Source organism: Pogoniulus pusillus, chromosome 12, assembly GCF_015220805.1.
Source record: "Pogoniulus pusillus isolate bPogPus1 chromosome 12, bPogPus1.pri, whole genome shotgun sequence".
In the NCBI taxonomy this organism is placed as follows: Eukaryota; Metazoa; Chordata; class Aves; order Piciformes; family Lybiidae; genus Pogoniulus; species Pogoniulus pusillus.
In genome coordinates, this window is record NC_087275.1 from 19,594,376 (window position 1) to 19,620,753 (window position 26,378).

Consider the following 26,378-nt stretch of genomic DNA (forward strand, 5'->3'; position numbering starts at 1 on the left):
AATGACCTGCTTTGCTGAAAGCATCAGGATAAGTCTGTTCAACGTGTCCGTTCCTATCAGTGAATGGCTGACCAATGAATTACCTTCAACAAAACTCCAGCAGCAACAACAACAAAAATAGCTGAATTTTTCTGACCAACAAACCAAACTAGATTTTCATGTGTATTTCTGATTGAGAGCTGTCATACCGTTGACACTAAAATGACATAATTGGTCTATCTATCTTCAGCTCTTATCCTCTCTCTCTTCTTTCCCTGTCAGTTCTAATGTTTCCTCATCTCTTTCCAAACCAGAAAATCCTGCTTCATTTTCCTGCCTTCTTTCTATGTTGATTTTGACCTGTTGTGAGATTAAGTTTCCCAGGCTGGTTAGCCATTGCATGCTTTGTGTCACAATGACCTTTTCCAGGCACTTTCTGCCACCTGAATTTTATTTAATCTAATCCCATCGATTCCTCTTTTTGCAGTGTACTGACCTGCTTGGTGAAAGTTTTCTTTTTTTTAAAAGTCACCCAAATCTCATTTTCTCTTACCCCTTTAAAAGCCTGGCAATACAGGTCTACAAACCAAGTAGGAGACTTTTAGCAAAGTTAATGTGCAACAGAGCTTCGACTAAATGAAGGAGGCTGTTCAAGAAGTTTTCATGGTTCTATACCTCCAGCTACAGCATTCACTAGTCATGGTGGAATAAAAGATGATAAAGACACAGGTATTTATTTATTCCCCTTCATGCTCTAATTTGAGACCACACTCTCTGTCAACTACTTGTCTGCCAAAAGTGAAACATGCAAGAATTTTCTTGGGATATACAGACCATATCTGCTGCAAATCTAGCTCTGTATAAAATAACTTTTTATTTCACAGTCCTCCTAAGAATAAAACATTTTAAAAAAAGGTATTTTTGTTGAAATAAAGTTGATGGAGTGTGTGATGTATTAAATGTGTTTGTTTAGGTAAGCATTTAAAGGTATCCAACTTGGATTCTGGAAACTAACCACTGAGTGTGATTACTACCACACTCATCACACAGGACTGAAAGAGGAGAACTGCTCTGCAAAACTACAACTCATGCTGATCTGGAAAACACTGGTGAGAAGCACTGTAAGAAGTGTCCTCATAGATATGTATTGTGCATAGATACACAACTATATGTATGTGCACAGATATATTTGTATAGAATCATAGAATCAACCAGGTTGGAAGAGACCTCCAAGATCATTCAGGCCAACCTAGCACCCAGCCCTATACAATCAACTAGACCATGGCACTAAGTGCCTCATCCAGGCTTTTCTTCAACATCTCCAGGGACGGTGCCTCCACCACCTCCCAGGGCAGCCTATTCCAATGCCAATCACTCTCTCTGCCAACAACTTCCTCCTAACATCCAGCCTATGCTTCCCCCAGCACAACTTGACACTCTGTCCCCTTGTTCTATTGCTGGTTGCTTGGGGAAGAGACCAACCCCCACCTGGCTACAACCTCCCTTCAGGTAGTTGTAGACAGCAAGGAGGTTACCCCTGAGCCTCCTCTTCTCCAGGCGAAACACCCCCAGCTCCCTCAGCCTCTCCTCACAGGGTTTGTGTTCCAGGCCCCTCACCAGCTTTGTCACCCTTCTCTGGACACATTCCAGCACCTCAACATCTCTCTTGTATTGAGGAGCCCAGAACTGAACACAGTACTCAAGGTGTGGCCTGAGCAGTGTTGAGTACAGGGGAAGAATAACCTCCCTTGTCCTACTGGCCACACTGTTCCTGATGCAGGCCACACATACAATCCTTCTTGCACACAGGTAACAACAGGATAGTTACACGTGCACATATTAAAAATTAATGTGTAACCCAAACACTTCCAAGGGCCTCTACTTTGGGCTGAAGTAGTGATACACTCATGTCATGCCACGATGGACACCACAAAAATACAGCAGTAAAATTCAGTACAGGACAAGACCAGCAGTAAAAGCAACTATTGTCACTGTCCATCACCAAGGTACTCTAAAAGGTAACCAGATAAAATGCAGACTTAAAACTGAGGTGCTTCAAAAGGTACCCAGATGAATATACAATCTTAAAAAAATAGTGTTGCATATGAGAGAACTACACATCAGAGGAAAAGGGGGAAAAAAAGATAGCTGAGGATGCTTATTTCCCTGGTGATGCAAACACTCTGAAAATTGTTGCTATCAAAGCCTCCGGAAGAAATACTGCAGCTTTGTACACGGCAACTAGCAAGAGCCAGCAGCACCACCTGGTGTTCTCTTCAAGCCCCCAGAAGTGCTTCGTTCCCACTTGTCTCTGAGCTCTAGCAGCAAGGTCCAGGTCTGTAAACTCTGACCTCTTCAATCTGCTGTGTGCCATGGAAATGTACAAATATGACGGGAGAATCTCTGGCTAGGTTAGATTTACATGGTATGCTTGAGACAGTTTGGCTTGCATGGCTACAAGTATTAAATTAATAGTCAGGAGTCAGTAGTCCCAAAATGCAAATGAAGCCAAGATATCTCCAGCCCTTAGTTTTGGAAGCGACTAATAAATCCTGTTTACAGTAGGATGCATTGGTTTAAGTAAGGCATCGAAGGATATGAGTGTTATGTCCCATCTTCCCTGCAGAACTGGTTCACCTGCTGAAAGAGTGAGTTGGGCGAGGCTGTGTCTGCCTGCAGAGTCCCATACAGGCACCCTCTCACTTCTCAGCCACTTTTAAAACAAGCCTGAGGCACTTTGGAAATTACCCTGTCAAACGTCTCCTACTTCCAGAGCAAAGCTGTCCTTGTTTATTAAACTAATACTTCATTTTGCAACTTGCAGTGCTGCCTTTGATGGGAAGTCCATCTCAAAACTAAACCATCTCAAAACTAAATGAAAACCTTGGATAAAAACAAAGTAGATCCTTCAGTGTACTCTGAAATAACTATGCATGCAACTTGCCCTTGTGTTTAAAGGTAGCTGGGTTTCTTTGAGACTCAGAGAGGGGGAAACATACCTAGTATTCATTTCAATTTTCTCAGCAAGTAATAACATGTAGATCTAGAATGGGCTAGTATTCCAGGTCTAAATAAGCTTATTCAAAAGCAAATATGTTTGTTCATAAGTCATTACGTTCCTTCACACATGAACACTCAAGCCAAAAAGGCAGGAACCTAGATGAAAACCCATCTAAGTATGGGTGCATAAATACCTGCCTTCAGCTATAACAGGGCTGGTGCAGCTGGTCCTTTAGAAGGTAACAGTACTTCTGAGAAAAACAAGCCTTAAAAGACACTCTATCCAATTGTGAGTTTTGAAATAATTTATAATTCAGTGCTGAGTAAGCCATGTTAAACAGTGCAGAACTCTGACAGTTGGGAAAACTCAAAACCTGTGCTCAGTCACCCCCATAGTCCCAGGGTCTCACTTCACAGTATCACAGTATCATCACCCTTGCTTAGGGTGAACAAATGGCAGAAAATTAACTGGTAAGGAGTACATCAAGCACTGAGTATCTTCAAACACACTGCTTCAGCACTTTAAATCAGTGCTGGCTGGTTGTGGTGCACCATGAGACTTACTGTGGGGTAGGGGTGTGAACAGAAGACTGTGTACTTCCGAATGATGCCATTCAGCTTGAGGGGAGGGAGCCAGGAGACAAAGACGGTGGAGGCTGAAGCTGCAGCTGCTTTGACACCAGCAGGAGGACCTGGAACTGGAAAATCAAGATGTGTTATTGTAGCCCATGGCAGGCACTTGGCCATCCTAGCAAAAAGGAGTAAAAACCAAAAAGGGTTGTGTGCCACTTTGGTAACCAAGTCTCTGTGGACCAAGATGGATGCCCTGTGCCACAAGGAGTCTCTGTGTTGTCCATGTCAGAGAAGAGTGCTTGTGGGGTTATACCCCCAAACTTAAGAGGGTAGAGGCTCTGCTTCAGAGGGCTCCAAAGCAGAAGCTGCCACTGATAGTTAAACTTCTGTGATGTATCACCCAGATCCTATATGCATGTATGTGGTCTGCAGCCAGTGAAATTGCCAAACAACATGTTATTATAAACTGTCAATTTTGAACACATAACTCATGTCAAAATATTATTCACTGCATAATTAACACATGTATGAGCACTTTGATGGACACACAAAGCAGAGTTGTGAATGTAAGGAAGTGGAGAGTGAATGAGCTGTAGTCCTATGCAGTTAACACTGCCTGATTTGGTCTGTATCTAGCTAGTGGCACTAATCATCTAATTTCAATCCTCTCTCATTGGGAAGGATAACTCCTCCTATATAGGATGCTCCAAGACCACATCTAACCTGGCTTTGAACACTTCTGGGGTTGGAACCTCCACAGCTTCTCCGGGCAACTTGTTCTAGGGCTTCACCATCCTCATGGTGAAAGATTTCTTCCTAATATCTAACATAAATCTAGCTTCTTCCAGATTGAAATAACTACCTGTGGTCCTATCACTACGTATTACTACAAACAGTCCCTCCTCCTGCAGGCCCACTTCAAGTACTGGAGAGCTGCTACAAGGTTTCTCTAGAGCCTTACCTTCTCTTCTCCAGGCTGAAGAGTCTGAGCTGTCTCCACCTGTGTTCATAGGAGACAAGCTCCAGCCCTCTGAATTTCTTCATGGCCCTCCTCTGAACCCACTCTAACACTTGCATGTCATTCCTGTGTTTGGAGCTCCAGATCTGGACACAGCACTCCAGGTGAGATCTCATGAGAATGGAGTAAAGGGAAAGAACCACCTCCCTTGACTTGCTGGCTGTGCTTCTTTTGGTGCAGCCTGGGATGTTTGGCTTTCTAGGCTGCAGGTGTGCATTATCAACTCATGATGAGCTTCTCCTTAATTACCACCCCACAGTCCTCCTGACCACACTCTCCAGCCACTCTCCAGCCACCTGTATTTGTGCTTGGGAGTGTCCCTACCCAGGTGCAGGCCCTTGCACTTAGCTTTGTTGAATTTCATGAGGTTAACATTGGCCCACGGCTCAAGCTGTCAAGGTCCCTCTGGATGGCATCCCTCCCTCCAGCATGTTTACTTCATCACACAGCTTGGTGCCACCAGAAAAGTTGCTGAGGGAGCACTCGATCCCACTGTCCATGTCACTGACAGAGATGTCAAACAGCATTTGCCCCAGTACTGATCTCTGAGGAACACCACTTGATGGAAACTGGCTTGGCAACTTTATCTTCCAGTTCCCTCATGGTAAGTGGATGGATCCCACCAGGTCCCATAGGCTTGCACACCTTCAGATTATTCATGTCTCAAGCATGATTTTCACTTACTGTGAGTGGGTGTTCAATGGTCTAGCTCTTGGGCAGTGTGGTGAGAGCCCTTGCTAATGAGTACTGTGACAAAAAAAGTCTTCTGAATACCTCAATCTTCTCTTTATCCTGGGTGACCAGGCTCCTGGTTTCTTTCCAGAGAGGGACCACCTCTTCACTAAGCCTTCTTTTATCATTTACATACCTATAGAAGCTTTTATTGTTGCCCTTGATGTCCCTGCCCATCTGCCTGGGCTTTTGCTTTCATAATCTGGTCTCTGGCTATTTGGACAATATTTTTGCACACCTCCCAGGAGCACTCTCTCCTCTGTAGGTCCCCTTATTGTGTTGAAGAGTGCCCAGGAGTGTCTTTTTCATCCATGCAGGCCACCCAACATTATCACCTGCCCTCCTCTTTCTTGGGACATATCACTCCTGGAAGTAATCCTTGAATATTAAGAGATGAATCCTTAATTTATGTTCTACCCCATTTAAATAAGTAAATATTATGGTTGTACAAATCTTTGCCTATAAAGAGAAGCCAGACTGCCAAGGGTCTAAATTTGCTTAGCTTTGTAGCTAACTATTTCAGGTTTTCTAAAAAGCACATCAGAAGAACTTCAATTTTATGTCTCTACAGGTACTACTGGAAGATGTAAGAAAAATGACATATATACACACTTCTGAATGTGCAATTTCTATTTATAACATGTTGAGAAAGCTAATAAGGCATCCAGTGAGAATGTCAGGATTATAATTACATGCAAACCCAGCCCTTTGCTGCAAAGGGGCTAATTCAGTTAGGAGTTCTACCCAATGCAGAGTAAATATTGATGCTTGACAGCATTCAACTTGATATTTATACCCAGCTCATTAGAAATGCTATTTGCTGCTGCTGCTGAAGAGTAGAAGCTAGCTCTCCAGGGTAATTACTTAACCCACTGGAGGATTCCTTTACAGTTACTAATGTTTCTGGAAATCACTACAAATAGATGTATGAGGTTAAAGTAATTTATTGTTAAATTAGGATGTGATCTATAGGGACAGGTTCTGATGGTAATTGGTCATGGCTGTCTGCTGTTGAGGGATTAACTCAGAATTCATCTAGCACTTTCCAGCCAATGGACAGATATGAAACACACTATTTATGTGGTATTACTTTCTGGTGTACAGACCAACAGAAGGAGAGTCCAGAAATAAAGTCAAGAATCCATGTAAACAAATTTCTAATGCAAGGACCTCTCCAGCTTGCTGTGGAGGGGTTGGGATCAGGCAACAGTTTTTACAGTGGTGACAAAATCATTCTGATAGTTCATTTATTACACCTGTTTTTGTTACATTGTCTTTGCTAGCTGAGCTGGGCATGTGGAAGTAACCATGTGTGAGGAAGCATTTAGATTTCCTCAGCAAGAGTTCTGCAGGCTGTCATCTGATGCCTCACAAACCAACCACTATCCTCTGAACAGAGGGTAAAGTCATTGTTCAAACTCACCCCCTTTCTTAGGTCCACCTTTCCGGGACCTAAGAAAGAATAATATTAGTTAGCTCAGCATTAACTGAAACATTTGGTACTAGACATGGGTTCCTTGAAAAGCTGAACTAACTGTGATTGGGAAGTGTGATACCTGCCTTATTTAGGAGAGGAAAGGCCCTGACCTTGCTATGCTAACTCAGAGGTATTTTCTCTCATTGCCATTGCATCCCACAGCCTTACTAGCTTCAGTCATTATGAGAGAGCAGTACCAGGACATGTGGGCTTTCTAACTGAATTCTCCATGAATCTTTATTTAGCACACTGATTCCCACAGATCCCAGCAAAGACAAGCTCAATGTGCACAACAGCATCATTTCTTTTCTTCATGGTCACCTGGGGTAAAACAATGGTAAAAAAGATAAAGGACAACTAGCGCTGAGCACAGAGAAGCCAAAGACTGCTTCTAGACAACTTTGCAACCCTCCAGGCAGCAGATCTGGCAATTTTAAGATCAAAGATGGCCTCATTCCCTAAACAGCAAGGCTTTGAAAGACGTGGAAATAGCACACTGCTTTCATGTGGAGGAGAACACTTTGTATTCTTGACAGTGCAAGGAAATGCTAACACAGAGAAAGCAATTATAAAGATACGACTGGTCTGGGAAACAGCACTGAGATGTGCCAGATAATGGGGAGGAGCTCCAGGAACTTTCTCATTCCCCTTTCCATAAGCAGAAAGATTATCACCCTTTTTTCTTCACAGTACTGAACAGCAGGGGAGGTAAATTCAAAGAGTATGGTACATCTAGGTGTGATATCACCAGTAGATCAGAAAACTGAACCCTGCTCTATAATGGGTGTTTAATTCTGTACCACACAGGACTATCCTACTGACAGTTACAGTTACAAACAAAACAAAACAAACTCCTGAATGCTGCCAGTAGTGCCATTGCTCACATAGACAGGCTGGATGTTAGGAGGAAGTTCTTCACAGAGAGAGTGATTTGCCATTGGAATGGGCTGCCCAGGGAGGTGGTGGAGTCACCATCCCTGGAGGTGTTCAAGAGAAGACTGGATGAGGCACTTAGTGCCATGGTCTAGTTGATTGGATAGGGCTGGGTGCTAGGTTGGACTGGATGATCTTGGAGGTCTCTTCCAACCTGCCTGATTCTAGGATTCCACCTACAATTTAGGCCTATGCATGCCAAAATACACTTACATGTGCTGCCCACGTCTCATTCCCTCTGAGCTGGCCTCAGAGTAATTACACCATTTCTATCAAGTGCTGCCAGCATCACAAGGGTAAAATTTATTATTCTATAGCTTATTTTTGTTAGTAAAAAAGACAAAACTGGACATCTGTGATAATGGGGGGTGGGGAGTACGGCAGAGGGAAATACATTATGAACAATTAAGGGCAATTTTCCACTGGAGTGCCCAGGTGATGAACTGCACATCTATTCCCATCAGCTGACTGAGCTGAAGCACAGCCTGGTTCCAAACAGCAGTGATTGTGCACTTGACTGGATTTATGTTTATCCATTTTAGAATAAATATAAAGCTTCACCACATTCTATCTGTATATCCATCTCTCTCATGTCAATCACCAGGGAGCCTGGTGTCCAGAGTAAGAAATGAGAGAAGGAAAATCCCTCTGGATTCAGGCAGAGTTTTATGATGAGGCTGGCTAAGCAGGCTAGTGTAATTTCTCTATCTCTACAGCTAGTCCCTGTTGCTCCCTTGCTTCATTTTTTCCCCTTGTTCTGAATGCTGACCTCTCTGGCTGAGGAGATAGAAGGACAGCACTGGTGCACTGGTCCTAGGTGCTGTGTCAAGCACTGGGCTTGTATGGGGAGCAAATTCGCTGTTTCATACTACAGTGTTCTGACATTGGCATTTACAGCACAGAAACAAAGAAAACTGGCACATACTCCACCTCCATCCCCCTCTTCCATTGCTACAAAACGGAGTAGCTTTTGAAACTACACTTTGAACGCAGCAAGGAAGAGAATGTGAAGAACTACTTTAATTTTTAATGATTTAGCAAATTAAGTTATCAAGTGAAGAGGACGAGCAGCTTATTAGAAATGGTAAAGTGGAAAAGGTAAGGGGCAAAATCACAACGAATTCTTTAAAAATGGACATTTCTATTTGGTGTTTTTTTTCTGCCAAAAGGAATTTCAAGAAAAGCAGGTTTTTTTCTGAAGACTAAGGTAGACAAACCCCATAAACATGATCACATTGGAAGAGAAAGCTGATCTGGTATTATTTGCTAGAGCTGCTTCCATTTCCTGAGCTGATCAGCAGCAGTGTCTGACCTCTGGTGTCTAAAATCTGTAACAAACATCACAAGAAATTGAAGCATCAACTCATTTCATCTAGGCTGTCTACTTCACTCCCTGAGTTACTCTTATTTCGCCATACTGGAGATTTAAAGCCTGCCACGGAAATTTTGGCCTGAGGTGTTAGCTAAACACCAAGAGGGAAGTCACAGAAGGCTATGATCTGCCTTTCCACAGCAACAGTGAAACATGTTGCACCACTGATTCTACAAAGAAAGGTTTCCCTCGTGTAAAAATAATGGGGAAAAAATAATGGTTCAATATGGCCTCATAGTAATAATGATGTGAAAGGCTCAGCAATCGCTTAAAAATATCTCAGATTTAGACATTTTATTAAATAAGGGTGGAATATCTTGTGTCATAATTTTAGACAGAGAAGGTTTGGGGGCAGAGATACAAAGTTTTCAGATCTAAGCTCTGTTAAGATTGCAACTATTTTTATTTCACACCCTGAGAGTGTATTCAAACCGACTTTGGGGCAAGTTCTTTTACATGCACTGGAATCAGTCCTCCTGAATAATTGTCTACAGGAGACTTTCCCTTAGAAAATTAGAGAAGAAATGTCTGCTCTTCTGAGGGATAAGGCACATGTTCAATGAATATAGTTTGGTAGTGTAAATGAGCTTTTCCTATTTAAATTCCACAGCCTTAAGGCTATTGAGACTCAGGACTTCAGTTTTGGCTCATCTTTAATAATTGCAGGCCTTTATATATTTTACTCTAAACCTTTACTGCCCTTAGTAAAAAGTTGCAGAGCTGAATCAAAGCATGAAATAATTGTATTTTCTGAAACACCTTTCAGTTTAGTTTTCTGGACAAAAGATTTAATGAGTGAGACCACTGGTAGGCATGGGAAAACACCTGAAAAATGTATTTGTCTGACTCGAGGTGAATTATTGCTGAGCTTCCAGGAAGATAAAATATGAGAGATGAGCCTTTGTGCACCAGCCAAACATGGTCTGAATTTATGTACTCCCCACATCTGAGGGCCTCTCTGATTGCAGAAGGAAAGAAAAGAAAAATCAACAAGAATTAGGGAGAAGAAACTAGAAAGAGGTGCACTAAGGGGAAAAAATATTTGGGGCTTCTGGTGTTACTGGGCACAATAACTCCTCAGACAGGGAATAGTGTAACAAAGCAGCAAGTTATCCATTGCACTCCCTGGCCAGAAGGGAGGAGGAAAAAAATGCAACTCACTTTTCAGCGAAAGAGATTGCATTATGCTGGATCCTTCGAGGATGCTTAGGAAGGTTACAGAGTCCTTATCACTGCAATTCTTGGAGAAAAGTTTAGTAAATACCAGTGCTGGCTGAGATGTATCTAATCCTCTTTAGGGCAGACTAATGGTCTTTGTTAGGTGTCAGTAACATTTCAAGAACAGTACATCACACTTTGTTGCCCCCAGTGAGAGATAAAGGTACTGCTGGCACCACTTCTGCCACCTAACCAATCCCCAAAGCTGAAGGAACCTCTCATAGAGACAATATGTTACGTGCACCCAGGCAAGTTTGAGCAGATTGCAGCTCTCGTCGAGCTTTTAACTCAACAGAAGCCAGTGCATGGCATTCCTAATTAGCTTCTCTAGCATAAGTGCCATAAAGTGCTGACCTAGGAGCCAGAGGGTGTCTCTATACATTCACTTTTCAGGGATTTCTGGAAGAACACGCCTTATTGTCCTCCAACATTGAACTGGCTGGCCAATTTGACACATAAGGCAGCAGGCTGTAATGCTGCTCAAAGGCAACAAGCAAGCACACTCTTTCGGTCCTCAGAGATCCTCTGACATGAAATGTATTCCCTAAAACCATCCTGCCACTGAGCTTCTGGAGCAGTGTGGGACAATCCCCCTGTCGGCTGGTGGCTTAAGTCCCAGTCTCAATCCACTGGGATGAAAACTTGTGTGTTCAGAGAGAATTTAGGGAAAACTGCTGTGCTGGGATCTGCTCAACAAAAGGTAACCTGAAAATGCAGCAGGTGATCTTACAGTTCTCTTACGTTTTTAGATTTTCTTTTGACATAAACCCATCTGCTTCCAACCACTGGGTGTCTGAAAAACATCAGGACTTCACAACTCAGGACTTAGGTGCTCCAAAGTAGCTGTTAAAGGACTTAGAGTGGAATCAGAATGTCCTAACATTCAGAGTTTAAGACACAGAAGTCTACAAATGAGCAGATTCTCCTTGACAGTTTCAGCTTAGAAGCAGTACCTTGAGACAGGTCATTATTGAAAGATGATGCAGGATCTCAGCAACACCTACATTTAACAAGAACAGGAAGTAGACCTACATTAACCAACACTGTTATATGCCTAAATTTCCTCACATTTCTCATGTAAAAGACACTTATTTACATTTGGAGAATAAATCTTGTGAGGAGTGACTGATGGAGCTTAGTTTGAAAAAGAGGATACTGAGGGGAGACCTCATCACTGTCTGCAGGTACCTGAGCGGACACTGTGGAGAGGTTGGTGCTGGTCTCTTTTCATAGGTAAACAGTGATAGAACAAGAGGGAGAGACTGAATTTTAGGAAAATTCTTTTCCCAGCAAGAGTGGTCAGGCATTGGAATGGGATGCCCTGGGTAGTGGTTGAATCACTGACCTTGGATGTGATTAAAAGTCATTGGGATGTGATGCCTGGGTGTATGGTGAACTTTGTAGGATAGGGATATTGTTTGGACTTGGTGATCCTGAGGGTCTTTTCCAACCTGGATGTTTCTTTGTTTCTGTGATTCTTTGATTTTTCTGTTAATTCAACTTTGATTAAAGCAGCAGAAAGTACAAGCACATGAAAACAGAGCAAGGCACAAATAACTCATTTGATAACGTAAAAGAAAATTTTAGAGGTAAAATTCTCTTTTTTACTACATCCTCTGGATACAGCTACACTTTGAGGTGGGTGACTTTATAATGTATGTAAATTTTAAACTGAATCCCTTATTGTTTTATTGGGGGAGATAACCCCAACATTTGTCAAGTTATTGTTGGTTGCTTTTTTTTTTTTGTTGTTGTTTGGTTGGGAGGTTTTGCCTGTTTGTTTTTTTATTGGCAAAAAATCATCAAACATTCATCAAGTCAGTTAATCTAATGAACCTGTCCTCTTGGCACGTCTGTAAATTTCATTACCAATAAAAACATTGACAAATACATTCACGTATTCATGAATGACCAGTAAATTGGATTAGTAGTTAAAAAAAAATCAATTGACTAATTTCCCTGAAAAAACATTGTGTAACTCACAGGAGAATTTACCAATCAAAGATTATTCAAGTAACTTCATTTCCAGGATTGTGCATTCGTATTTCTGCCAAAAAAAGTTTTGATTTTCAGAAGTATTTAAGAAAGTAAAGATGTATTTGTGTGCCACATGAGGTTTTCAAGGTATTAAACTGATTAGAGACAAAACTCCCCCTGAATTTGAAATTTTAGTCCTTGAGAAATAGATTGGTATTGGGCATCCTAGTGAGGCGACCTGAAGTGATTTCCACAGTTAAAGTGACAAGAAAAAGATTATGAAATCTCATGTGTGTGTGTGTCTTTAAGTGATTGAAAGTTTTTTAACTTTCAGTATTAGGACCTAAATTATGCACAGGCAGTAGACTTTGTGTGAAAAGGAAAGGGAAAGGGAAAGACAAAGAGAAAAGGAAAAGAGACAAAGCTCTTAATCTCATTAATGTTAATGACAAACTGGCTCACCTGAACTGGAGTGTTGCAAACAGTAAGTTTTTTTTCTAAGCTGTGGGCACATACCCTCTTCATGTGCTCCTGACTGAAAATCTTCAGATAGAAATCTCACTCTGCATGTTTCTGTACAATATTTGCACTGCTGTGAAAGGTGAGACACTGGAACAGGGTGCGCAGGAAGGTAGTGAATGACTCCTCCCTGGATGTGTTAAAGGCCAGGTTGGACAAGGCCTTGAGCAACTTGGTCTAGTGGAAGGTGTCCCTGCCCACGGTGAGGCAGTTGGAACTAGATGATCCTTAAGGTCCTTTCCAACCCAACCCATTCTATGACACAAACAGGTCATGGTTGTGGGAATGGAAAATGTTTTACTACTTACCATCTTCTTTAGTGCGAGTGAAAATCTGTTCACTTCTGACCCCATCTCCAGCTCTCGTGAAAGCCAACACCTGAATGCTGTAGTTGGTGTATTTTTCCAGGCCATCAAGCTCTAGTGACGGCTGTGTAGTAGTGACATTCTTTATCTCTCCTAGCTCTAGAGAATAAAATGGACATTGAGTTATTGCCAGGTTCAGTCTTCTCCCAGCTATTGACACCTACTATGGAAATCCTGGGGATTAAAAGCTGTACCAGAGAAGTAATGCTTCCTTATTACAAAACAGAAATGACATAATAAATTAACACAATTTCCTCTGTCTCTTGAATATTTACCATGAAAAGCAGATCTGGTTTTCAATTTCCAACTTTTTCTTTTTAAGGCTTTTTTTCTTTTTCCAATACAGAGAAGAGAAGAGAAAATTTCTACAAGTGCTAAGATTTTTCATGAAGAACAGATAACAAGAGGAGATTATTGCAATGCATTCCCTAAAGCAAAAATGAGCAAGTCAGTTATCTTCATAAAAATTTTCTGGTTTTGAGAAGGACCATTTCTTGTAAGGAAAACCAGGAAAAAGTGTCCTTTAATTTTAAATATGTATCAAGTGCTGTTGCAAAGTATTTGATAGCAGTAATACCAGCTAACAGCAGATTTAAACAGAGTACAATCAGATTTGCTTTCAGAAAGATGATGCACTTCATATGAATCTTTTTTTTTATTGCAGCAAGCTAAGAAGTGCAAGCCATATGGCAAAAATGCTTTCAGCATATTTAGGGTAGAAAATAAAGCTGAACAAATGAATTAAATCCAGTTTTAAGCACTTCACAAACATCAGAGTTTTCATCATGTGTATGAGCTTAGATGTGTACTGGTAACATTCACACAGGATCTTATAAAAAATCTACAGGCATTACTGAAAACAAATAATTCCCTCTCTGTCAAGTCTACATGTATGCTCGTGCTAGTTTGAAGCTAGCTAGAATGTTTTGGTGAGAAGGACAAGGTTACAGGTTGTGAAAGGAAAACAATGGTGATGTCTACTTCCCTCATAGGCTTGCTGAGAGATATAAGAATCAAAACATAGATAACACACTTCTGCTGGGGAACTGGCTGAGCTGCATTTCTCTCTAGCCTCTCTCTGCCGCTTTCTCTGACTAATCCACTTTGTTTCCTAAACCCCTGGCTGAACCTCCATTATTCCTTGGGACTGGGGTAAGGTTGAGAGAGATGGGGGCAAGATGAAGGGGTGGTTGAGAGCCCACTCCTGGGGACTCAGGTTTCTGGGAGGGGAGTTGTGTTTCTGTATTACCTTTTACCTTGTATATTTCTGTATATACTGTAAATATCTGCTTGTGTATTGTGCTAGCTGTAAATAAATAGCTTCATTCAATTTTCAGAGCCAGCTGAGTCTAGTCTGGGTGATTTCCAAAGTGGGGGTGGGGGAGGCGGGTAACACTCAAACCATCACAGTGCTTCTCATACACTTTTTGTCTTTATACATCCAGAGGAATTCAGTTTTTATTCCCAAATATTTTTTACTCTAACATCACCAGCAGTAACAATGGGCTACCTTTCCACTCTCAGTTCTTGTTGCCACACTGACAGAAGCCAGGACGTGCAAGACAGGTGCATATTTGAGTGAACTATGATACTGAGGGGTGAAGGCAAAGGCAAGGAGACATCTCTTTGTTCTACAGCTGTAAAAATTTAGCAAGGCAAATAGGAAAAAAAGGCATCTGCATCTCAAATCTGCTAATATTTCATTTACAAGAAAAGACCATATGTAGAATTAGCATTGTGTGATAAATTGCAGATTAGTAAGGTGTCCCATTTTGCCTGTTTCAACCACTGTCTGCTCAGTTTATTTCCCTAGGAATTGTGCTGAGTACAAAAGTTAAGCACAACAGAAGAGGCTGGCAGGAAAATAAAGAGACCTTTCCAAAAATCTGTCATGCCATGAAGCATTACAAACCATGCTTCAGCCACAAAGACCAAATGCATCCTGTCAAAAATAAACAATAATGCCTCATTAGGCAAACTTGATAACTAAGCAATCATATAACCAACTAAAATGAAATAAAGTGCAGGTTTGGGCAGGTTTGTTCTAAGTTCATTTTAATATTCTTTAAAAAAGAAACCTGCTGAACTTCAGAACTGAGATGAAATTTGCTAAGGTAATTTTGGGTACTATGGTAGGTCTATAGGGTGTTGCAAACCCATAGTTGGAAGCCTTTCCCAAGGGCTGCTCCAGGCAGTTTTGCAATGCCTCCTACTCTTTTAAAGGTCTATGGAAAATCGTTTCCCTTACTATTATGTGAAGCTTTCTCTAAACCAAAGGGAAAAGGAAGTACAATGCCTTCACAGCATAGAGTAAATTATAGAAAAGCTACATATGGCTTGTAACTTAGGAGTAGCTTGAATTCTCTCACCTCCATCCAAGAGATTGGCCCAGTAGATAACCCTGAATCCTTGCAGAATGCCATTCAGGGTTTCTTTTGCCAGTGTTGACCAAGAAATAGAGATGGTTTCTGGTGACGTGGCAGTGGCTTGCACGTTCCCTGGAGGGCAGCTGGGCACTGGAATAAGATATTGATGATTTTTAACTCTGTGAATAAAACTCAATATTTACCCTTCAGCTACCTTCTGATTTTTCACTGCTATCTCATTACCTGTTATTTTGCTTGCACTTATAGACTGTTAATAGTGCAAAACTTTTATTTCATGCAATGATTTTTGATGTACAACTTTGCCTCTTTTTGAATAGTCTCTGTCATTTTTTCCCCACTTCTTTGGAAAGAGGAACGTGTCCTAATGCTGAAATATGCAGAATATTCTGTAACTGAAGTAAGTTTTTGAAAGTTTGCAGCCTAACTGTCATCTTTCTGGACAACTCTCACATCCACTTAAAACTGGGGGTGGGGAAAAGCAGGCACTTCTGTAAAAAATGATGTAAAAAATGTCATAGAATATTTTTGCTGACATGTAGAAAAATTGGGTAAAGTTAGCCATATCTAAAGCATTTTCTGTTGTCCATTTAGTGTCAGAGCAATGCAGCAGTATTAGTATTTGGCATTGCTTTCAAAACTCATGACATCTTTAATTTCAAAAGAGTCCCAAAATTGAGTAATAACAAGAAGAAGAAGTTACCAGAAAAAGTGAGCATGCAGGATTCTGAAGAAAAAAAGACCTGAAGGTCTCATAGTGATCTGTCTAGGCTGAGAGATATTTAGAATTAATGAAAAACATCAACCTTTCATAAAGAAATAGGTCTCAAAATGTGTAGCTCTTCAGATGTGTGGTACTCCATTTCCCTCATGTAAAAAGATTCCTAGCTGACACTGACTTCAGTACACTAATGCCAGTTTACACCAGCTGAAAACGTGAGCTGTGTTGTCCTTTAGGATTATTGTTCGGGTTTGTAGTCCTCTTTTTATTAGGCCTGTTTTTTTGGGGTAGGGAATCATTCTGTTTTTTCCACTAGAGGACTCCCTCTCATTGTTTGAGAACTGCTCTTTCTATAGTTTGAGGGAAAAAAAAAGGAGAAAAGGAAATCTAAAGTTTCCTTTGAATTAGACAGGTTGAATTTTGTCTGAAGTAACAAGTATTTTTCTCTCATTAATTTGGATATCCTTGAAAGAAAAATATACATCCCCCTTTAGGCTGACAAGATAAGGGGTTGTGGAGTACAAGAGCAGATTAATTTGAAAACAATATCCAACATGAAGTATCATTTCAGCTTTCAGAGTTCTACTTCTTAGCACCTCAAAACTATGATGTAATCCCTATAAAGCTATTATGAGATCACAACATTTCCATATGTCTAAATACTAGAGCAAAAGGGTTCTTAATGAAAGCTGTGGTCTTAGTATCATTCACAGTAGGATATATGACATGAGCAGAGTTATATTTGTTTATCTGGATGATTTTGCATCCCTTGAACTGAAAATTGCACATTCTTATTGGCCAGCCTCTCCACACTCAGCTGTTTACCATCTCTTAACAGCTGTAAAGTCTCATTTTCTGTTATCCTCACTGTAACAATCACTAATCAGGCAATCAATGTAATATGTTCCATGACAGACGTTCGCAAAGGACCTACCATCTTCAAGAGTAGTGGTGATGATTTCCTGAGAAGAAGGTCCTATTCCAGCTCGATTACAAGCCTGAACAACCATGCCGTACTGGGTGAATTTTTTCAGGTTATTCAGTGTGTAGACTTCACTGTCTCCAGTGGTATCAATAGTGATGATGTTGAACTGAAAATTTCCCCCTGCGCTGTACTCTCGATAACCTATCTGGTATCCACGAATAATTCCATTTTGCAAGTGCTTCTTTGGAGCCTAAACAGAGAATGAAAGATTATACATCAAGTGCACGTCTCCAAAGTCAAGTTGTTCCCTTTAGTTTAAGATATACACAAAGCCAACTTTCATTTTCCTAACGAATGCAAGCTTATTTCTAAGTTACAATTCAAAATTACTCCCTGTACCTGAAGTTGTAATGTTTTGCCCTGATATATACATTTCAGGTATAGTTTGTTCTAATTTGTAAAGACCTTTAAATGGTTCACATACAGAAAAATCTGACAAGGACATATTCTGGAGTTATAATTTGAATTCATAATGTTTTGTTCCTTTATCCAGTGAATCGATCAAAGCTGAGTTGATAAGCATGGATCTGCATTACAGACCTACCATTCACTACTAACTGTGTTTTTTGTCAGAAGCCCCTGCAAGTTCACTCCCTCAGCCTTTGGTAAGGCATTTATTGATCTGTTGAAGGCAGGCACATAGGCTTATTCAACTAGATGCAGCAGGAAAATTTTACACTGTTCATTCCATGTGTAGTGTGGGAAGATGATTAGATAATAAGTACTGAAGGCAATAACGAATTGGAAAGCAGGGATTTGCATACTGAGTAGCTACTGAAACAAGGTGTACAACATCTGGCATTCAGGAATATGGACAATACAAAATGGATGGCCATAATTATGTATTGTATTTCTCCATCACACTTCAAGATTCCCTGGGCCAGGCTAGTGGGAAGAATTTCTGTAGTGTCCAATATAAAATGTAGTCTAGAATAAAACAAAGACTGGCATCTTGGAGACAATGCCTGTTATTGACAGGAATATCTACTAAAATTACATTTAAATAGTATTGAATTAATTTCAATATGTGACAATATTCCTGTCTGGTTTTCTACATATTTGAGGCATAATAAGTGTAAGAAATTTAAGGCATAGTTTATAGTCCATAGACGAAAACCTCTTTAAAATCCTCCAAAGCTCTTTCACCAGATGACAACAAGCTCATCTGTTCCACTGACCCATAAAAAAGGTCTCTGTGATGCAGTTTGTGTTGTTAATGTAACCTGTTCAATCTATTGAGGAACACATTCTTAAGACAAATATTTTTTCTGCCACAGAACCAGTCTGTTTCAGTGAGTTTATAGTCCACTGGACTAAACTCTCACTGCAACTAATAAAGTCCACATGGGACTTGCCTTTCATCCACTAGCAACGCTGATCACTGCTCTGCAAGAGCCAGCACCATCTCTGTATTTAACACGTGTCTCTGAATGGATCTGACTGAAATATCTCTTCAGATGTTTTGTTTTCTCCCTTCCTCATACCTTCAAAAGGAGAAAAATACCTCAAGGATATAATTTCCAATGTACTACTCCGGTTCCTTGTGTACCAACAAGCTCTCTGATCTGGGGTTGTTGAGCCTGGAAAAGAGAGGACTCCAGCAAGACCTAATAGCATCCTTCCAGTACATGAAGGGGTCCTATAAGAAGGCTGGAAGGTGACAGTTTACAAAGGTCTGTAGTGATATGATGAGGGACAATGGTTTGACATTACAGAAAAGTAGATTTAGGTTGGAGAAAGTTCTTTAGCATGAGGGTAGAGAAACACTGGAGCAGATTGCCAGGGAGATAATTGAGGCCCCTTCCTTGGAGATATTCAAGGTCAGACTTGACAAGGCCCTGGGCAAACTGATCTAGCAGAGGATATTCGGGCTGACTGCAGGTTGGACTAGATGACCTTTAGAGGTCCCTTGCAATCCAAATCATTCTATGATTCTGTGATTCCATTCAGATGTAGATGACCAAATTAGGAGTTTCATATCTTGGAAGCCATGTAAGGCACACTGCAGGGATTAGAACTCTGGTTTTGGAATAGAGGAGTATGATTGTTTACTATTGTCAACAAAACCCCAACATCCTTAGAAACATGTAGATTTTTTCTTATCAAAACAGTTTGTCTGCAAGGGCACTGCCTATTCTGAAAAGGTGGGGATTTTTTTCAAGCTGGACTGTGGAGTAGAAACTCAGGTCAGATTTTTTTTGGTTTTGCATGTTTGTTTGAGATTTTGATATCTTCCTAAGATCAAGCTGTTTCATTCCATCTGAGAAGAAAAGAATTTCATGACATTTAAATAATTAAATAATGGTTTCATCAGCTGAAGGATTTCAAATTCTGTTACTAGACATAGCATTTTGTGTAGCTCATCCATTTTCATAGGCATTGTCAATGTTGATGAGAAGGGGGCAAAAAAGACTGAGCTAACACAATCTATGCATTTCAAACTGACTAAAGGACAAACACTTCAAGCAAAGGAGCAGACAACTCAAGTGTTACTGCAGTGTTATTTCAGACAACATTACAGATCACTGCCTCGTTTCTGTATGTGGATCAGTGTGGGGGCACCAGTTAAATCATGACAGGATATCAATTCTCTCCATCATTACCTATACCTAGTACGTAATAGATTACAGAATCATATCACACCTACATTGGAACACATATCTCATACCCTAAAACAGACAGATGTTAACAATAAAACTGAGTCAGACATTTTCTCTGCGCTGAAATGTTCTCAGAGCAGATCTACAGCCAGAATAGCCTCTTCAGTGGGAATTTTGCAATGATGTAGTTTCTCATTTTGAAATGGAAATAAAATGATGAATTTTTTGCATTAAATGTTTTTGTAGTTGTTTTAGGCCAAGGGTTTTTTTATCTACATAAAGCATTAACACTTTACTTTGTATGGGGTTCTTTTGCTTTGGTTTTGTTCTATTACTTTGAAACACTACACAATACAAAACAAGCTCCAAGTTACATCAGGATAAAGCACTGAAATGTTCTATTTTGAAAAGCTTCAAAAATTCATTGTTAATACCATCTCAAGGTTTAATTTTGGATTGACTTCTTGCACAAATGAATCATGTTTGTAATATACACCTTCTTTTGCATAGACTCAGTGAAGCAACCTTTGTCCATGCTTAAGTGTCCATGGGGAAAAATATTGTCAACCGTGTTGGTAGTCAGAGAATATTACTAAAAACCAAGTTTCAGTCCATAATTTTCCTGTTTATCTCACAAAATCTGATATTTGTAGAATAGAGTACCAATCATTTCTCCAAAATGTGGTATTTTATTTTGCATGTGTATATGCATCAAGAAGAGAAGGAATATTTCCCATGTCTAAATTACCTTTAATTACCTTGTAAAGTACTGCAAGAAAAAAATGATGAATATTTCCATATTCATTTCTAATGAGAATTCCTGTTTAATTCCAATTCTCTCTGCACTTTTTTAAACCATCAACAAAATGCTGACTGTTATTTAAAATTTAATCTGAAACCTGATGTTTTGTGTGGACACAGAGAAATGAGATTAAATAGAACACTGACCTATTAAACTTTACTTAACTATCATTTTCTAAAAGTGGGCTAAGGGAAACTTTAAAGGAAAATTTGTGACTGTAGCAAGCTGAAGAAAGAGAACTTAATAAAAGATGAAAGGCAGTTGATGTGATCCTTTTGCTGTTATTGACACTGCATTTGGGTTTGCCAGTTTTATACACAACTATGAGTTGTAACGCTGCCCCCTTTGTATAATGTCATGATAGGTTTCCATGGTATAAGCTCCACATGCCTCCAAAAATGACCAGGTTATTACTGAGTTTATTTTCTTCTCTTTCTGCCTGCATAACAATATTGGATTGATCTCATGGGGTGTTTCTCATTCTTAAGTAGTTCACGTTGCACAGTACAATGGATGCCTTCTGCACAGCAGCGCATAACAGGAAACTGTCCAAAAGTCAGGATTCATCATGGAACCAAACTACAATATGTCTACGGGATCACCTTAGGTTACCTTTCTGAGAAACAGACTAAAACTAATCTGGCCAGGAGAGAACTGCAATGATTCAAGGGAAGTAAATGTCTCACTCCTGAATTTGGACTTAGACTTGTTAATCAGCTGTTCATTCAGAAAAGAATTCTTTTGGTAAAGGTAGGACTATGCGAGCTGTAGTCTTTCAGGAGGCAGCTCAGTGACTTCAACTTTGTCTGCAAATAAGGTTGGAGGTCAAGGAAATCAATTGGGTTTTAGCTATATTTAGCACCACAAAGAAATTGCACACCCATCAGATGAGCTAACCCACTAGCAGATAAATTAATGACTATAAATCAAAGCAAAGTGTTTTCAAGCTGAGAACATAGGGGCTTGACAGCAATGTGTTAGTGGCGTCTTTTGCTGTTCATCCTTTTATAGACAGATTTCCAGTGGTTTTGTTGCTTGCAAAACAACACTTCACAGGATCTTATGGTCTGACAAGGTCATAGGATGCCTCTGTCTAGAGGCAGCAGCCCCCTCAGAGCGCTTTGTTAAAGGACACAGCTACAGTGGTTTTTGTGCAGCTGGACCACGTCAGATACTGCTGGTCAGTAAATAAAAATATTTAACAGATACTGGGTCTACAGGAAAAAATGCTTTGAAAGTTCAGAGGAGACTGGATATTAATTTGAGACTGGATGTGAATCCTGGCAGTGCAATCCACGACAAACTCTAGCCAGCACCTGCACCATGCACCAAGTTCACATGCTGGTGTACAGTTCTGGAAGCATGGACCCGCCTTTCCTGATCTGGATATATGCTGCACAGGTACAAGCAAGCATTTCCAAGGTCACAGGCAGCTCACACCTTAAGCTCATTCTAACCATGAAAATCCATGTCTACACTCAGCTCACAAGACTTGCCAGAACAATCACAGAATCACAGAATCACAGAATCAACCAGGTTGGAAGAGACCTTCCAAGATCATCCAGTCCAACCTAGCACTCAGCCCTATCCAATCAACTAGACCATGGCACTAAGTGCCTCATCCAGTCTTTTCTTGAACACCTCCAGGGACGGTGCCTCCACCACCTCCCTGGGCAGCCCATTCCAATGGCAAATCATTCTCTCTGTGAAGCACTTCCTGCTAATATCCAGCCTATACCTACCCTGGCACAACTTGAGACTGTGTCCCCTTGTTCTATTGCTGGTTGCCTGGGAGAAGAGGCCACCCCCAACCTGGCTACAATGCCCCTTCAGGTAGTTGTAGACAGTAATAAGATCACCCCTGAGCCTCCTCTTCTCCAGGCTAAACAGGCCCAGCTCCCTCAGCCTCTCCTCATAGGGTTTGTGTTCCAGGCCCTTCACCAGCTTTGTTGCCCTTCTCTGGACATGTTCCAGCACCTCAACATCTTTCTTGAATTGAGGGGCCTAGAACTGGACACAGTACTCAAGGTGAGTATATAGCTCATTTCTGAGATTATTTTACTGTATTAGATACTGATCATCACTTGACAAGTATTTGCAAATAAAATTCTAAACATGACCTTGAGAATATAACTCCATCTGCTTCTGCTGATATGCTGATAGGCCTCTACTCCCTAGACAATACCCAGAGACCAGGACACTAAGTTGCCCTTGAAGTGTCCCATAAGTACAAATTGAATCATATTTTGGAGAACGTTACTGAAATGTAGGTGTGGGAGTTCTGTTTGTCCCATGGCTGTATGCACACATCTGCACCTATAATATTTAGTGGCAAACCTTTAGAATCATGAATGGCAGTTACAAACTCTGACAGTGCTGTCTTCTCTTGCTGCTTTTGAAAATATCCCCCAAAGTGAACTTTAAAAAAGCAAGCAGAGCCTTCCAATCTGCCTACCCATACATCCATAAAACCAAGTTCATACACAGCAGCTGGGAGGTTATAGCTGAGTAGTTGTGGTGACAGTCACACTTTCTGAGTGCTTTGAAAAGAAACAACCTATGAGCATTTGTTTCAGTTGCTGAGAATCACTATACACTCCACATTGTTTCAATAGCTATTTCTTTTGCCCAGCTGACTCTACGTTGCATTTAAATCCATGACTCATGTATGATTTTCACAAATACATTATGTTTCACTTCAACCCCTATCTGTGCCTCTCGCTTTCTGAAACCAATTGATGAAAAACAAGACAGATGTTGATGTGATTAATAAGCAGCAGATCACTGTTACTATATCCTGACTTTCTGGATGGTCCATATTATACAACAAAATGCACATCATCCACATTTGCAGGAGTAATTAACATTGTTATAGAAATTAATTACTATTATGCCACACTCCTGCTTTAGCACTATGTACTACATACTTCAGAATCTTAAATATATGGAATTATCAATACATTTTGGCAAGTGGCATTCATATTGAGATTAGACTACTCTAATTAGGCAGCTTTATTCTGGCCAGTATAACACACAAGTGCATAAAGCACTAAATCATTTAAAACGTGGTTTAAGCATACTTGATACCATATTGAAAGCATTTAAAACATTCTGTGGTTGTCAAAACACTGAGCAAAATTGAGAAAAAATAACTGAATCACAAGACATGCCAAATTTTTAAATAATACCAGTTGCTGATACTTTTAGATCCATTGCTTAGATTCATATTCACTATTTTGCTCTCCGTGCCTTCATTAAGGCTCTGCTCCAAAGTCCATTGCAATGGGAAAAACCTCCCTTTGTCTGTAATGCTTTGGGGAATCTTTCCCCAAAACCACAGTGAAATTTTGTGTGTGCTCATTTTCCAAGCATATAGCCTTATCTCTGAAATCATAAGGATGTAAGCAATGTTACTGTCATCAGTGCAGGCAACTGGCTGCTGCTATTAGTCTCCAATGGAAGGTTCTTTCTTTGCATAATGCACCAGTCTTAATGGCCAATGCAAAATCTGATGGCAAAGGTATCTGCAACACCTCTCACAAAGTAACTGATCCAAGAATTGTTATAACACTCTTATCAACAGAACCTCTTTAAACATAGCAAAATACTGTCAAAGTATATTTTCAGATGTATGTATTTACCTTCCAGGTGACCCTAATGCTTTGTGAAGATATAGGCTCAAGTTGAACATCCTGAGGTGGACCATCAGGAGCTGCAAAGAGAGAAGACAGGTGTAGCAAACCCAGGTTTCAAAGCACAAGGAATTCAGTACTTCACGTGGTATGTCACCAGCTGAACACACTAGCATCACAAAGATTTGGGCTGAGTCAAACAGAACAGAAAGGAAACAGAAGATACTACTTCATTAAGCAAAACCAGAGGCTAGCATCTTCTTCATTCAGATGTCATCTGTGGCCAGCAATGAAATACAACACATGCCAAAACATAGCAATCTGACAAAAAAAACCCCATGAGTGGGTGACTTCTGTTTGTTTAGTGATACACTCACAATGCTGTTTCTGTCCTGTAAATAAGGACGACAAACTTTCATCAGTCATAATCCTGTAGGTGATAGAAAAGCAGCAGAACCCCTTTGAAAGCAGGTGAGATAGGAGCTTCCCAGCTGGCCTTCATCATGTCACAAACTTTCCAGTGGGATCTGCTTTGTTCACTAGAGACTGAGGACATTCAGTTAAATATCAGATATTTTACACACAAAGTCTGGTGCACTTTACCCTCTCCCCCTTCTCAGTCTAAGTATTCCAGACTGGAAATTAGACAGAAAATAATTGTCAGTGGAAAATGCACACTGCAGCCCCTGCCTGAGTCAGGAGGAGTTTCATCTACCATGCCAAAGTTGTGCATGATGTTATAAAGGTAAATGAAAAAGAGAGGCCCTGAGCCTAGAGGAACCTACTTGTCAGCTGGACAGCTACAAAGCAGATCCAGAATGGACTGAGACTGAATAGAGAGGTGTGCTTGCTCAAAGAGGTAAGTCATTGTAAAACAAGGAATGGAGTAATCTTGAGCTGCTGTAGAGGATTCCTTTGATGCATAATACACCCTCAGTAAAAGACATTAAATTAAGTTTAATAACACGACAAAGGAAGTAAAGCAATAAAGAGGGTGAGATGAGGCTGTTAGAGGTGGAGCATTAGTAAATGACAGCTATGGTGAAAAGAACCTGAATATTTAGCTTTAACTGATAGAAGCAGAAAGACACAGAAAAAAAAGCCAATAATATATTTAAGCTATTCTGTGCCCATTTTTGACTGTCTTTCATAAGTGAAATTTCTGAAGGTTGAAAGAACTTTATTTTCACTCCCCTTGCATTAATATATAGGAAGGAAAAGAGAAAAGGGGAACTCTCCTCAATTTTTTTCAATCTTGTCTTTGATTCTGCATCACTGTTTACAAATATGAATGGAATTTCTCTGGATATACTGTAATACAGTGGAATTTGAGCATAGCATTTATCCTAAAAAATGCCTTTAAGATGTTTTCCTTAAGATCTTGGCATTTTCTTGAAAGACCTCATTTTTTTTTTTTTGCAGACCTGAGAAGTTGAGATCTGTTCCCAGATTGCCAAGGTGAAATTATAAACAAGAAGTATTTATTTTACATACATAATGTCACATAGACTTTGTGACAAAGACATAAAGAAAACCCAGATATCCCAGCTTCCTCTATTGAGTCATAATGATTTTGTTTTACTGACAAGCATTAGTGCAGTTGTATGCTTGCAGTCTATTTGCAACAGGAACTAACTGCAGTTGTATGGAGGGAAAGATGAGGTCTGTAAGCTTTGAAATCATGCTACGTTTGACTATCCTTTGGCCACAGAGACCCTTTACCATTGTCTTTCTAATAGCTAATGCTGGGAAAATCAGGTCACTAATATGTGATACACAGTCTGTCCTTGCCAATGGCACTTCTTAAGTTGTTCAGTATTTCTATTGTGTTCCTTTATTTTGCTCCATTTTCATTACCTTCTCTCTCATTCCCTGCACCCATGCTGTTCCCCATTTCCTATTTTAAAAGCAGAGAACAGAAGTAAACAGTAACAAAAAAAGTAATGCTCCTGTACATTGCACACCACTTGAAATCAAAACACAGGATACAAGCATCATACACTCTGCCTAAGCCTGACCTCCTCTCTTCCAGTTGCTCCCTAGTTCGATTGGTGACTTGAATACAATTCCACACTGCTAGTCTTTTTATCT

At 40.3% G+C, this 26,378-nt stretch overlaps 1 protein-coding gene across 9 annotated transcripts in view; it reads right to left on the reverse strand.

Moving 5' to 3' along the window:
- The window catches only part of DSCAM (DS cell adhesion molecule), a 459,192-nt gene that overhangs the window by 75,685 nt on the left and 357,129 nt on the right, over positions 1 to 26,378 (reverse strand). For all 9 annotated transcript variants that reach the window (XM_064152540.1, XM_064152541.1, XM_064152539.1 and 6 more), the window contains 5 exons: positions 24,297 to 24,367; positions 17,203 to 17,443; positions 15,533 to 15,679; positions 13,107 to 13,262; positions 3,544 to 3,677 (listed from right to left, as the gene is read on the reverse strand). In XM_064152540.1, coding sequence (XP_064008610.1) covers positions 3,544 to 3,677; positions 13,107 to 13,262; positions 15,533 to 15,679; positions 17,203 to 17,443; positions 24,297 to 24,367 — 749 coding nt within the window. The remainder of the gene's footprint in view (positions 1 to 3,543; positions 3,678 to 13,106; positions 13,263 to 15,532; positions 15,680 to 17,202; positions 17,444 to 24,296; positions 24,368 to 26,378) is intronic.